This window comes from Nerophis ophidion, linkage group LG25, assembly GCF_033978795.1.
Source record: "Nerophis ophidion isolate RoL-2023_Sa linkage group LG25, RoL_Noph_v1.0, whole genome shotgun sequence".
Classification (NCBI taxonomy): domain Eukaryota; kingdom Metazoa; phylum Chordata; class Actinopteri; order Syngnathiformes; family Syngnathidae; genus Nerophis; species Nerophis ophidion.
In genome coordinates this window covers 929,556-944,916 of record NC_084635.1, presented here as the reverse complement: position 1 = coordinate 944,916, position 15,361 = coordinate 929,556, and the positions used below count along the sequence as shown (strand labels likewise).

Sequence of the window (15,361 nt, the reverse complement as noted above, 5' to 3'; positions counted from 1 at the left end):
TACGTGCGTGGGCTGATTTCCTTTACAGGCCCCAAAAGGTTAAAAAACAACAACTGTATTGCCAAAAGTATTTGGCCACCTGCCTTGACTCACATATTAACTTGATTGGATCTCAATCTCCCTTCTATTTCATCCTAAAAGGTGTTTCATTGGGTTCAGGTCAAGACTCTGTGCAGGCCAGTCAAGTTCATCCGCACCATGTCTTTATGGACCTTGTTTTATGCACTGGCGCACAGTCATGTTTGGAAGGGGCCCCGCTCCAAACTGTCCCCACAAGGTTGGGAGTATGGAATTGTCCAAAATGACGCCATAATTCCTCCTCCACCGAAATTCCCACTCTGCATAATGCAGTCCAAAATGTAGCGTTCTCCTGGCAACCTCCAAACCCAGACCTGTCCATCAGATTGCAGGATGGAAAAGCGTGATTCATCACCCCAGAGAAGGCGTCTCCACTGTCATACCAAAGACTATAAAAATGGGAGCCATTACCTATCTGCTTGGCACTCAGCATCAAGGGTTGAAATTGGGGGTTAAATCACCAAAAAGTATTCCTGGGCGTGGCCACCGCTGCCGCCCACTGCTCCCCTCACCTCCAAGGGGGTGATCAAGCGTGATGGGTCAATGTGTTTGTGACAATCATTGGTTCTTTAACTTTGACTTTTAACTCTAGAGTCCATTGGGGAGGTGCTTCACACCACTGCATCCCACGCTTTGCATTGGAAACCCATTCCATGAAGCTCTCTGCGTTCTGTACGTGGGCTAATTGGAAGGTCACATGAAGTTTGGAGCTCTGTAGCAACTGACTGTGCAGAAAGTCGGCGACCTCTCCTTATAAGTCCCCTATCGGGTTCAGGTCAGGACTCTGTGCAGGCCAGTCAAGTTCATCTACATCAGACCCTGTCATCCATGTCTTGTTTTGTGCAAGGTCCTTAAATGTTACCAACATATTTTTGGTATCCTGGAGCATTCAAAGTTCCTTTCACTGGAACTAAGGGGCCAAACCCTACTCCTGAATAACAACCCCACATCATAATTCCTCCGCTGACCCCTCTCTTGTCAGTTGACATGTCCTACAACTTGGTGGCTGAGTTGCTGTTGTTCCCAAACGCTTTCATGTTCTTATATATACAGTTGACTTTGGAATATTTAGGAGCGAGGAAATTTCATGACTGGGTTTGGAAATCACTGAGAGCGGCAAATTCTTTCACAAATGTTTGTAGAAACATTCTCCATGCCTAAGTGCTTGATTTGATACACCTGTGGCCGGGCCAAGTGACCACGACACCTAATTCTAAACACCTGTGGCCAAATACTTTAGGCACTACACTATATATATATATACATATATATTTTATTTATTGTTTTCATACAAACCGGGAGTGTCTAAAATGTGGCCCTGGCCCCTTTCTACAAATATGATTTGGAAAAAAAAAATATGTTAAGAAGTTTGATATAAGAGCAATAAAAGCAAAAATGTGGAACATTCACTCTAATAACATCAAGATGCCATATTATTTGTTAATTTATCGATGAATGTTTTTTTCTTCTTTGAAGCTGTAATTGCTTATTATGATCAACGTCATCTTGAATTATTGTCCTATTCAAGGGATTTCCCATCAAGTATTCGCCTTTGGAATATTTTCATAGGAAAATGTTGCATATTTTGTCTGTGTAATCATTCAAAAATATTTTTTTTCTTAGACAAAAGGCCCAAAATCAAATAAAAACAAAACATGAAAAATACTATCGATGGATACATCTGAAGTTTATCTGGAGACCTTAGCATTTGAAAATAAATATTTTTTAAACATTTTAATGAGTGGGGCGTTTTTGGATCCCCAAGAAATTTTGTGGGATTTTTTAAAAAAAATAATGCATTAAATTTTTATTTTTTTTTATGAATTATTGACTTATTTAAGGCGTTGATTATTTCACATCAAATATTCTACTCGTAACATTTTTTGGGGGAAAAATGTGCGTATATGTCTTTTTGCCATGTTTTTTTATTTTTCACAAAAAAAGGCATTAACATGAAATCAATAAAAAAATAGACTGGAAGTTGATCTCGAGATTTAAGCGTTAAATGAAAAAAATATGATAGGACTTTCTTTTTTTTTTTTAACATTTTTATGACTGACAACTTGCGGGTCGCTGGGACCAAACTTGAGGGAAGCTCTAGAGCAGGGGTGTCCACACTTTTTCTGCAGGCGAGCTACTTTTCAATTGACCAAGTCGAGGAGATCTACCTCATTCCTATTTATCATTTATATTTATTTATTTATGAAAGAGACATTTTTGTTAACAAGTTAATGGTGTTTAATGATAATACAAGCATGTGTAACACACATAGATTCCTTTCTTTCATGAAGACAAGAATACAAGTTGGTGTATTACCTGATTCTGATGACTTGCATTGATTGGAATCAGACAGTAATGATGATAACGCCCACATTTTCAAATGGAGGAAAAAAAAAAGTCCTCCTTTCTGTCCAATACCACATGAAAGTGGTTGGATTTGGCATCTCATTTGTCCAACTTGCATACTCCTTTTTAAACACTTTGTTATGAGAGTAGCATATGTGTGTGTGGCCCTTTAATGTCTGGCAGCAGGTGAGTGACGTCAGTGAGTGTGCGGGTGGGCAAGCAAGTGAGAAAGCGGTCGCTGAGGGCGGGGGAGAAATACATTGGCATCAAACTCCGTAGCTTGCTAGCTTTCTGAGACTCTTATTTTGTTAGCACAGGCAGGATGAAACAGGTCTTTTATGGTGAAGACAGGAAGTGTGCAGTCGCTCTTTAGACTTTTGACAGTAGGTACGGAGTCTCTAGAAATAAAATGTGTTTCTCTGCGTCCGCCCTGTTAGTGATTTTTTTCTTAAATATGAGCTGGCAGCAGCCAGCGTCATCTCACAAGATCCTCGGGTGGCGAGAATGTCAAACAACTGACGAAAGTGAAGTCTTGCTATGATTGATGATTGCTCATTTTTATGTACATTTTTTAATGCCTGGCTTGAGATGGACTGACACACCCTCCGAGATGGACTGACACACCCTCCGAGATGGACTGACACACCCTCCGAGATGGACTGACACACCCTCCGAGATGGACTGACACACCCTCCGAGATGGACTGACACACCCTCCGAGATGGACTGACACACCCTCCGAGATCGACTGACACACCCTCCGAGATGGACTGACACACCCTCCGAGATGGACTGACACACCCTCCGAGATGGACTGACACACCCTCCGAGATCGACTGACACACCCTCCGAGATGGACTGACACACCCTCCGAGATGGACTGACACACCCTCTGAGATGGACTGACACACCCTCCGAGATGGACTGACACACCCTCCGAGATGGACTGACACACCCTCCGAGATCGACTGACACACCCTCCGAGATGGACTGACACACCCTCTGAGATGGACTGACACACCCTCCGAGATGGACTGACACACCCTCTGAGATGGACTGACACACCCTCCGAGATGGACTGACACACCCTCCGAGATCGACTGACACACCCTCCGAGATCGACTGACACACCCTCCGAGATGGACTGACACACCCTCCGAGATGGACTGACACACCCTCCGAGATGGACTGACACACCCTCCGAGATCGACTGACACACCCTCCGAGATGGACTGACACACCCTCCGAGATGGACTGACACACCCTCCGAGATCGAGGTAATGGGCGCCCCTGCTCTAAAGGTTAGAAAAAAAAATCGATAAATTGTATTGATAGGCGCCAGCGCCCCCCGCGACTCCAAAAGGGAATAAGCGGTAGAAAATGGATGGATGGATGGATGTATTGCTTTTGAAAATGAAAAATATTAAAGTGGCCCCCGCATGCTTTGACTTTTCAGTTTGCGGCCCTCAGTGAGAAAAGTTTGCACACCAATCTCCAAAGTTTTACATTCGGTTTGCACAAATAGGCTATTACTATTAGTAGTGTTGTCACAATAGGAGTATTGGACGATACCGATATTGATTCGATTCGATATCAACTCAAAAATACATATTTTTACTATCTTTGTAGTTTTGAATCTGAGAAAATACTTGATTGATAGAAAATAGCCAAACAGAGGAAGAACGATAGGTATGAAAAAGACCAACCTTTTTATTATCAATAATGAACGGCATCATTAAAGTTGGCCGACGACACCTGATGACTGGGATCATACATCTCAGATGACCTCCCATGGACTGTCAACACTTCAGCACCGGCCCCTACTTCCTTTGTGTGCTGCGGAGGAACCAACCTGAGGAGAAACGGCAGGTATCTTTTGTATCGGGCCACCATCGAGCCTACGGTGATGTGATGGAACTGTGTGGTTTGCTGCCTGCTCTGCTGCAGACAGGAAGGCCCTGCAGAGGGTGACCAGGACAGCGGGGAAGATCATCGGCCGTCCTGTGCCCTACCGAGAACAGATCGCTAGCACTCGCTGCCATCAGGGAAGAGCTTGCGGTCACATAGAGTAATAGAATGTGTACCAAAAGCTTACACGGTTATTCACTGTTGCACTTCTCTTCATACTGCTATGTATGTTTTTATTTTCTAACATGATATCTATTATTTATATAATTTTTTTTAACTACACCTAACAGAAAAGCCACCTATAATGTTATTTGATCAATCAATCAATGTTTATTTATATAGCCCAAAATCACAAGTATCTCAAAGAACTGCACAAGCCACAACGACATCCGAGGTTCAGCGCCCACATTAGGGCAAGGAAAAACTCACAACGCAGTGGGACGTCGACGAGAATGACAATGTTTGACTATGTGTGACTACTTTCTCATGTTTGATGACAATAAAGATTTATGTTCAATTCTATTCTATTCAAAATATCTTATGCTGTCTTTAAACTGAAATGGGCTGGGCTGTGTTTTCGGTGACACCTAGTGGTCAAAATAATTATTTGCGAGTGAGTAGAAAGATGCGGACACGTTTGTTACTGGATACATATGCTCAGTTCTGCCTCAGAGACTTTGTTCATTGTAATTCAAGGTTGTTGTTTTTTTCCCCCTTTTTATTCATGTGAAACAATGTGTTGTCTTTTTTTAATCCAACTTAATTTAACTATAAAGATGTCGTTGGTAACAAATTGGAGATCATTAAAATGTACATTTATGCTTACAAGCCCAGTTCTATAAGGCTGAGCACCACTAGAAATGTTCCATTATAGTTTTATCAATGACGTAGCAGGAATGACTTTGCCATATTATTACATATGAAGTGCTTTGTCATTCATTAACTGATGTTTTCTAGGTGCTTTTTCCTTCCATGTCCCCTGTCTTAATATGCAACTAGAGTTCTTTGATACTTGTCTATATGGACACATGTCGCCATTTAGTCTGCGATATTGTTCAATTAAGCCAATGTTTCTCAATTATTCTTTGTCATGAACCCCTTTTTTTTAAAGAGTGTGTATTTTAAATCAAACATGGATGTTTCGTCCATACGTACAATATAATAAGAGACGTTGCGTCTTGTAGTTAGACTTATGAAATCAGAAATATTAAATAAATGACCGTCTTGCAGATTAAAAGAGTAAGAAGGTTATTGGAGGATGAGAAATGGTCCCACAAAGTCCCCAAAGTCTATTAATGTGTTCCGCCCTGACAGAGAGTGCCTTCAGGTGTTTGTGCATCATCTTAATCCTTAAATCCTCATTTGTTTTTAGTCCTGGACAAGAAAGTGAAATCCTCAACCTCACCTACACCAACAATTGCTTTGTGATACACTGACTCTACTTTTATTACAAAGAACCCAACTTTAAAAACTACAGTTATTGGAGAAAAAATGTTCACACTTTTTTATTCATGTGAAAAGATTTTTATAATGTTTTAAATTAAAGCTGGGATCAGTTTGTTGGATAGTTTGTACTAATAGGAAATACATTGTTCAATATTGTACTTTTATTTTGCCGAGTAATACATTTAACTTAGCTTCTGGGACTGTGAATTTTTGGGCACCACACGATTCGATTTGATTCAATTCTTGAAGGTAACGATTCGATTCAGAATCGATTCCCGTTTCAAAAATCAATACTTTTTTTTACAATACATAACCCCTAACCCTAACATTTTTTACATTGGGGGTCAGTTCTATGATTAACTACATTCTTCTGTAAAATAGTTCAACCGCTTTGATACATTTCTGTATTACTTAAAAGAAAATGTATTTTGTTTTGTACAATTATATATATACATATATATGTATATTACAATCAGATCTGTATATGTATACATATGAATGTATATATAAATGTATGTATATACAGTGTATATATATATTCATACATATATAAATATATATATACATACATATATATAAATATACATATATATGTATGTATACATATATATATGTATATATATGTGTATATATGTATATATGTGTGTATATGTGTGTATACATATGTGTGTACATATACATGTATGTATATATATATGTACATACATATATGTATGTATATGTATGGATATGTATATATGTATATATATGCATGTATATATGTATGCATATATATATATATATATATATATATATATATATATATATATATATATATATATATATGTTTTGTATTCTATTTTAGTTACTTTATTGCTTTTACAACCCTCTGGCGCTGATTTGTACTGTGTGTGTACTGTTTTTGAACTTATTTCGGTCATTTTTACTTCTCGATTGTTTGTAAATGTTGCAGTTTATAAATAAATGTTTATAAAATATATAGCGTATTTCCTTGAATTGCCGCAGGACATATAGTATGCGCTTGCTTTGAATTACTGCCAGGTCAAACTCGCTTCGCAAAATAATTTGCGCATGCTTAGTATTACCGCCGGGTCAAACTCGTGACGTCACGAGTGACACTTCCCCTGTCATCATTTTCAAAATGGAGGAGGCCGATTTCAATACCGGTCATTTGAAATCGCATAAAGGAAAGAAGATTAAGAGCTATTCAGTAGGATTTAAAGTCCAAGCTTACATCACCCTCAAAGTTTTATGTCATACCTTTGGTAAGTGAGAAGAAGTTTTGAAATAATTAGCGCATGCTCACTTTTACCGCATGCCTTTGGTAAGTGAGAAGAGGTTTTAAAATAATTTGCGCTTGCTTACTTTTACCGCATGCCTTTGGTAAGCGCAGGAGTGAGAAGAGGTTTAAATTAATTACCGCCCGGGCGGCAATTCAAGGAAATACGGCTAAAATAAATACATAAATAAAAAATAAAAAATGTAAAGTAAAAAAACAATATAGCTATAGTTGCACGGCGGCCAAATTACAACTCGGTCAACCGCAAAGGGAATAAGCGGTAGGAAATGGATGGATGGATGGCTCAAGCCACGCCAGCTCGCGTCACGTGACCCGCTGGCAGGTGACGCTCATTAACCCCGACGTGACTTCCCGCGCAGCCCACCTTCCGCTTCCGGGTTGCTATTAGCGGCGTGCTAGCAGGAAAAAGGCCAGGGCGAGTGTCCGCTGCTGATGTCATGTTTCATGAGCAGTGAGCATGGAATACGCCTTCATGCACGGCCAGTCCATGGGACAACATCTCGCCGAGGACCCGGTGAGTGGCTTCGTCGTCTTTCGGCGGCACGAAGGACAGGCTGTCGGCCGTCGAGCAGGCGCCGTGTCCCGGGGCCGCGACGTACCGGCTTCACCTTGTCCTGTTGGCCGCATTGCTAACATCTGCCGTTAAATGGAGCTTTTCAACGGAAATCCTGCTGGAGATTGTAGCGATATCTGTTCCAATCACAGCTGAATGGATAACAAATGAAAGGGATGGGTTGGGCCACAGCGTTACCGCACCGTTACCACAGCGTTACCACCCCGTTACCACCACGTTACCACAGCGTTACCGCAGAGTTACCACAGCGTTACCGCAGAGTTACCACAGCGTTACCGCACCGTTACCGCACCGTTACCACAGCGTTACCACCCCGTTACCACCCCGTTACCACCCCGTTACCACAGCGTTACCACAGCGTCACCACACTTACCGCGTTCTCTTCCAACATCATTACCTCTTTTACGTGTTAGAATGCAGCAAGGTTACATCTTTTATGTTACATATCTTTTGAAGGGGTTGATACACCCCCACTGGAGCCATCCATTTACTACCGCTTATTCCCTTTGGGGTCGCGGGGGGCGCTGGTGCCTATTTCAGCTACAATCGGGCGGAAGGCGGGATACACCCTGGACAAGTCGCCAACACATCGCAGGTACCGTTAGATTCACTAGTTAAATCTGATATAATAAAGTGGAAGAGCAAATATGCAGTTTGATTGTACAAACCCTGTTTCCATATGAGTTGGGAAATGCTGTTAGATGTAAATATAAACAGAATACAATGATTTGCAAATCCTTTTCAAGCCATATTCAGTTGAATATGCTACAAAGACAACATATTTCATGTTCAAACTCATAAACATTTTTTTTTGCTGTTGCAAATAATCATTAACTTTACAATTTGATGCCAGCAACACGTGACAAAGAAGTTGGGAAACGTGGCAATAAATACTGATAAAGTTGAGGAATTCTCATCAAACACCTATTTGGAACATCCCACAGGTGTGCAGGCTAATTGGGAACAGGTGGGTGCCATGATTGAGTATGAAAGCAGCTTCCGTAAAATGTTAAGTAATTCACAAACAAGGATGGGGCGAAGGTCACCTATTTGTGAGCAAACTGTCGAACAGTTTTAGAACATTTCTCAACAAGCTATTGCAAGGAATTTGGGGATTTTACCATATACGGTCCGTAAAATCATCAAAGGGTTCAGAGAATCTGAAGAAATCGCTGCACGTAAGTGATATTACGGACCTTTGATACCTGTAAAAGATATAAGCGCAGGGGCTCAGGAACACTTCATAAAACCACTATCAGTAACTACAGTTTGTCGCTACATCCGTAAGTGCAAGTTAAAACTCTACTATGCAAAGAGAAAGCCATTTATCAACAACACCCAGGAACGCCGCCGGCTTCGCTGGGCCCGAGCTCATCTAAAATGGACTGATGCAAAGTGGAAAAGTGTTCTGTGGTCTGACGAGTCCACATTTCAAATTATATATGGAAACTGTGGTCGTGGTGTCCTCCGGAACAAAGAGGAAAATAACCATCCGGATTGTAATAGGCGCAAAGTTGAAATGCCAGCATGTGTGATGGTATGGGGGTGTATTAGTGCCCAAGGCATGGGTAACTTACACATCTGTGAAGGCACCATTAAGGCTGAATAGTCAGAACAGGTTTTGGAGCAACATATGTTGTCATCCAAGCAACTTTATCATGGACGCCCCTGCTTATTTCAGCAAGACAATGCCAAGACACGTGTTACAACAGCATGGTTTCGTAAGTAAAAGAGTGCGGGTACTTTCCTAGCCCGCCTGCAGTCCAGACCTGTCTCCCATCGAAAATGTGTGGCGCATTATGAATAGGGTTGGGTATCGAGTATCGATTGGAACCGGGACTAACTTTCCGATTCTCCCGGAATCGTTCAAAAGTTTAAATTTCGATTCCTAGTTTCGATACCCAGTCCGCCGACCCGGGAGAAGAAGCCGCTGAACACCAACAAAGAAGCGCCCACCGCCGGAAGTGTTAGCATAATCGAGCCTATGTCGCCAAGCGAGTCAGTCAAGCATGATAGCGGGCGTCAGCGCTCGGAAGTGCGGCTTTATTTTACTAAAAAAAATGAAATATCGGCGAAATGTAACACTTGCGACAGGACTGTTTCGTGCTTAGGAGGGTGCACGTTGAACATGATGAAGCACTTCCGAGTTAATGGAGTACAAATAAATGCGTGTCCCGTCTTCGATAGGAGACCCACTATCTGTCCAGAACGCTCATGCATCCTGCCTGAGAAGGCGGATATGCTCATTTTCCTAAACAAGCACTGTCTCTGATTTTATACTGTACCTGCTACTAATCAGGTTGTTTCTTATTGTTTATTTGCTTTTCTGCACCAGGTTAGCCCATCAGTGGGAGCACGGTAACATGTTTAAGTACCTGCAGCATCATACACTTGTGTGTGTAAATGTGTTTTCACAAGGTTTTCAAAAATAAAGCTCTCGTGATGAAAGTACCCCTGTGAAAATGTATTCATAATTTATAATATTTATATTCAAGTTTATAGATTTCATATTTATATTCTAGTTGAAAACAGCCCTTTGAGGAATTTATAGTAGAGTTCATAAAAAGTTAATAGAATTAAAATTGATGGAGAATGTCAGACTATTTCATTCAGAAAGACTGTAGGTTAGCTAGCTCATTTAAAATATCCTAAACTTTTTTTTGACCCTGCCTTTCTTTTTCTTTTTTTTTTTTTTTTTTAAAGAATGAATCGGAATCGAGAATCGTCAGAAATCAGAATCTAAACAAAGAATCGGAATCGTTCGAATTCAAACAATACCTAACCCTAATTAGGAAGCATAAAATAGGACAGCGGAGACCCCGGACTGTTGAAGGACTGAAGCTCTACATAAAACAAGAATGGGAAAGAATTCCACTTTCAAAGCTTCAACAATTAGTTTCCTCAGTTCCCAAAAGTTTGTGTTTAAAGAAAAGGTGATGTAACACAGTGGTGAACATGCCCTTTCCCAACTACTTTGGCACATGTTGCAGCCATGAAATTCCAAGTTAATTATTCTATGCAAAAAAAAAAATAAAGTTTATGAGTTTGAACATCAAATATGTTGTCTTTGTAGCATATTCAACTGAATATGGCTTGAACAGAATTTGCAAATCATTGTATTCTGTTTATATTTACATCTAACACAATTTCTCAAATCATATGGAAACGGGGTTTGTATTAATATCTTTATTTTTAGGCCATGTCAAGATACACAATATTTAACCATATTTTGCCTTATCCTTAAATGAACACTTGATGCATATAATCACGGCATGATGATGATTTTGTGTCTACATTAAAACATTCTTGTTCATACTGCATTAATATATGCTCATTTTTAAACTTTCATGCAAAGAGGGAAATCACAACTTCAAAACCCGTTTCCATTTGAGTTGGGAAATTGCGTTATAGGTAAATAAAAACAGAATACAATGGTTTGCAAATGCTTTACAACCCATATTCAATTGAATGCACTACAACAACAAGATATTTTGTGTTAAAACTCATGAACTTTTTTTTTTTTTTTTGCAAATTAATTTACAATTTCATGGCTGCAACATGTGCCAAAGTAGTTGGGAAAGGGCATGTTCACCACTGTGTTACATCACCTTTTCTTTTAACAGCGCTCAATAAACGTTTGGGAACTGAGGAAACTAATTGTTGAAGCTTTGAAAGTGGAATTCTCTCCCATTCTTGTTTTATGTAGAGCTTCAGTCCTTCAACAGTCCGGGGTCTCCGCTGTCCTATTTTACGCTTCATAATGTGCTACACATTTTCAATGGTAGACAGGTCTGGACTGCAGGCGGGCCAGGAATGTACCCGCACTCTTTTTTTTTTTTACGAAGCCACGCTGTTGTAACACGTGCTGAATGTGGCTTGGCATTGTCTTGCTGAAATAAGCAGGGGTGTCCATGAAAGACATGGCGCTTAGATGGCAGCATATGTTGTTCCAAAACGTGCATGTACCTTTCAGCATTAATGGTGCCTTCACAGATGTGTAAGTTACCCATGCCTTGGGCACTAATACACCCCCATACCATCACACATGTGTAAGTTACCCATGCCTTGGGCACTAATGCACCCCCATACCATCACACATGTGTAAGTTACCCATGCCTTGGGCACTAATGCACCCCCATACCATCACACACGTGTAAGTTACCCATGCCTTGTTCACTAATACACCCCCATACCATCACACATGTGTAAGTTACCCATGCCTTGGGCACTAATACACCCCCATACCATCACACATGTGTAAGTTACCCATGCCTTGTTCACTAATACACCCCCATACCATCACACATGTGTAAGTTACCCATGCCTTGGGCACTAATGCACCCCCATACCATCACACACGTGTAAGTTACCCATGCCTTGTTCACTAATACACCCCCATACCATCACACATGTGTAAGTTACCCATGCCTTGGGCACTAATGCACCCCCATACCATCACACACGTGTAAGTTACCCATGCCTTGGGCACTAATACACCCCCATACCATCACACATGTGTAAGTTACCCATGTCTTGTTCACTAATACACCCCCATACCATCACACACGTGTAAGTTACCCATGCCTTGGGCACTAATACACCCCCATACCATCACACATGTGTAAGTTACCCATGCCTTGGGCACTAATACACCCCCATACCATCACACATGTGTAAGTTAGTCATGTCTTGTTCACTAATACACCCCCATACCATCACACATGTGTAAGTTAGTCATGTCTTGTTCACTAATACACCCCCATACCATCACACATGTGTAAGTTAGTCATGTCTTGTTCACTAATACACCCCCATACCATCACACATGTGTAAGTTAGTCATGTCTTGTTCACTAATACACCCCCATACCATCACACATGTGTAAGTTACCCATGCCTTGGGCACTAATACACCCCCATACCATCACACATGTGTAAGTTACCCATGCCTTGTTCACTAATACACCCCCATACCATCACACATGTGTAAGTTACCCATGCCTTGGGCACTAATACACCCCCATACCATCACACATGTGTAAGTTACCCATGCCTTGGGCACTAATACACCCCCATACCATCACACATGCTGGCTTTTGCACTTTGCGTCGATAACAGTCTGGATAGTTCGCTTCCCCTTTGGTCCGGATGACACGATATCGAATATTTCCAACAACAATTTGAAATGTGGACTCGTCAGACCATGGAACACTTTTCCACTTTGCATCAGTCCATCTTAGATGATCTCGGGCCCAGAGAAGCCGGCAGCATTTCTGAATGTTGTTGATAAATGGCTTTCGCTTTGCATAGTAAAGCTTTAACTTGCACTTACAGATGTAGTGACCAACTGTATGTAGTGACAGTGGTTTTATGAAGTGTTCCTGAGCCCATGTGGTGATATCCTTTAGAGATTGATGTCTGTTTTTGATACAGGGCCGTCTGAGGTATCGAAGGTGACGGTCATTCAATGTTGGTTTCCGGCCATGCTGCTTACGTGGAGTGATTTCTCCAGATTCTCTGAACCTTTTGATGATATTATGGAGCGTAGATGTTGAAATCCCTAAATTTCTTGCAATTGCACTTTGAGAAACGTTGTTCTTAAACTGTTTGACTATTTGCTCACACAGTTGTGGACAAAGGGGTGTACCTCGCCCCATCCTTTCTGGTGAAAGACTGAGCATTTTTTGGAAGCTGTTTTTATAACCAATCATGACGCCCACCTGTTCCCAATTAGCCTGCACACCTGTGGGATGTTCCAAATAAGTGTTTGATAAGCATTCTTCAACTTTCAGTATTAATTGCCACCTTTCCCAACTTCTTTGTCACATGTTGCTGGCATCAAATTCCAAAGTTAATGATTATTTGCAAAAAAATTGTTTTTATGAGTTTGAACATGAAATATGTTGTCTTTGTAGCATATTCAACTGAATATGGCTTGAAAAGGATTTGCAAATCATTGTATTCTGTTTATATTTACATCTAACACCATTTCCCACCTCATATGGAAACGGGGTTTTTACTTGGTTAATATTCAAGTCAAGAAATGTTGTAATGTAAGTATTGCTGGTGGTTATTAGATGGTTTTTCATTGGTTTTATGGGCGTAATAGAGGACCTCCCATCGACTCCACTGTAAGCGTTCTTATACTTACGATTTATTGTCGTCAGGTCGGCTTCACGGTGGCAGAGGGGTTAGTGCGTCTGCCTCACATTACGAAGGTCCTGCAGTCCTGGGTTCAATGTGTGGAGTTTGCATGTTCTCCCCGTGAGTGCGTGGGTTCCCTCAGGGTACTCCAGCTTCCTCCTACTTCCACAGACATGCACCTGGGAATAAGCCCCTCCCACCTCCAAAGACGTGCACCTGGGGATAGGTGATTGGCAACACTAAATTGGCCCTAGTGTGTGAATGTGAGTGTGAATGTTGTCTGTCTATCTGGGTTGGCCCTGCCATGAGATGGTGCCTTGTCCAGGGTGTACACCGCCTTCTGCCCGATTGTAGCTGAGATAGGCGCCAGCGCACCCCGCGACCTCTAAAGGAAATAAGCGGTAGGAAATGGATGGATGGATCCAAGCTATAAGTAGTCTGCTTTAATCGCATAATTACACAGTATTCTGGACATCTGTGTTGCTGAATCTTTTGCAATTTGTTCAATTAATGGAGAAGTCCAAGTAGAAAGATGGAGGTGGGAAGCTTTTAGCCTTTAGCCACACAAACACAGCTGGTGTTTCCTTTTTTTAAATTCCCGAAGATGAAGCTTTACTATGGATCAGAGCGGTCGAGTGAACATGGATCCCGACCACATGTCGACCGGCACTTTTCGGTGAGAACATTGTTTTTATAAGTTGCCTCTTACCGGAGACATCAGCGGAGCTTCCTTCCTGCAGCAGCTGCATGACTTCCTTCAGAGACTCTGGCGTCAACACACCCGTGGCCACACCCCTCCGACTTTCAGGTACTATTTAATCTCACTAAAAAATAGCAACACAATAAGCAGATAAGGGATTTTCCAGAATTATCCTAGTAAATGTGTCAAATAACATCTGAATCGCTCCCACTGCAATCGCCTTTTTTTTTTCTTCTAGTCCTTCACTCTAAAGTTCCTTATCCACAAATCTTTCATCCTCGCTCAAATTAATGGGGAAATTGTCGCTTTCTCTGTCCAAATAGCTCTAGCTGCTGCTAGCTATGATTGTAAACAATGTGAGGAGCTCCACAACCCGTGACATCACACGCACATCGTCTGCTACTTCCGGTACAGGCAAGGCTTTTTATTAGCGACCAAAAGTTGAGAACTTTATCGTCTATGTTTTCTACTAAATCCTTTCAGCAAAAATATGGCAATATTGCGAAATGATGAAGTATGACACATAGAATGGAGCTGCTATCCCCGTTTGAATAAGAACATCTCATTTCAGTAGGCCTTTAAATGTTAGGTCAGGGTTTCCCCTTCTTCAGACCTGGGAAAAATCCGGCCCGCAGGCCACATGCGGCCCATTAAGATTTTCAATCCGGCCCGTCAGACATTGTACATCATCTTTTTAGACCTTTAACATCAAAATTTTGCCATTATGATGTGCAGTAGGGCTGGGCGATATGGCCTTTTTTTTAATATCGCAATCTTTTTAGGCCATATCACGATATACAATGGATATCTCGGTATTTTGGCTCAGCCTTAAATGAACACTTGATGCATATAATCACACCAGTATGA

General features: G+C 41.3%; 1 protein-coding gene across 1 annotated transcript in view; it reads left to right on the top strand.

Moving 5' to 3' along the window:
* The first annotated feature begins 7,432 nt into the window (after positions 1-7,432).
* pabpn1l (PABPN1 like, cytoplasmic) overlaps positions 7,433-15,361 on the top strand; it is a 22,750-nt gene continuing 14,821 nt past the window's right edge. Inside the window, exon 1 of the mRNA XM_061887609.1 lies at positions 7,433-7,591. Coding sequence (XP_061743593.1) covers positions 7,535-7,591 — 57 coding nt within the window. The 5' untranslated portion in view covers positions 7,433-7,534. The remainder of the gene's footprint in view (positions 7,592-15,361) is intronic.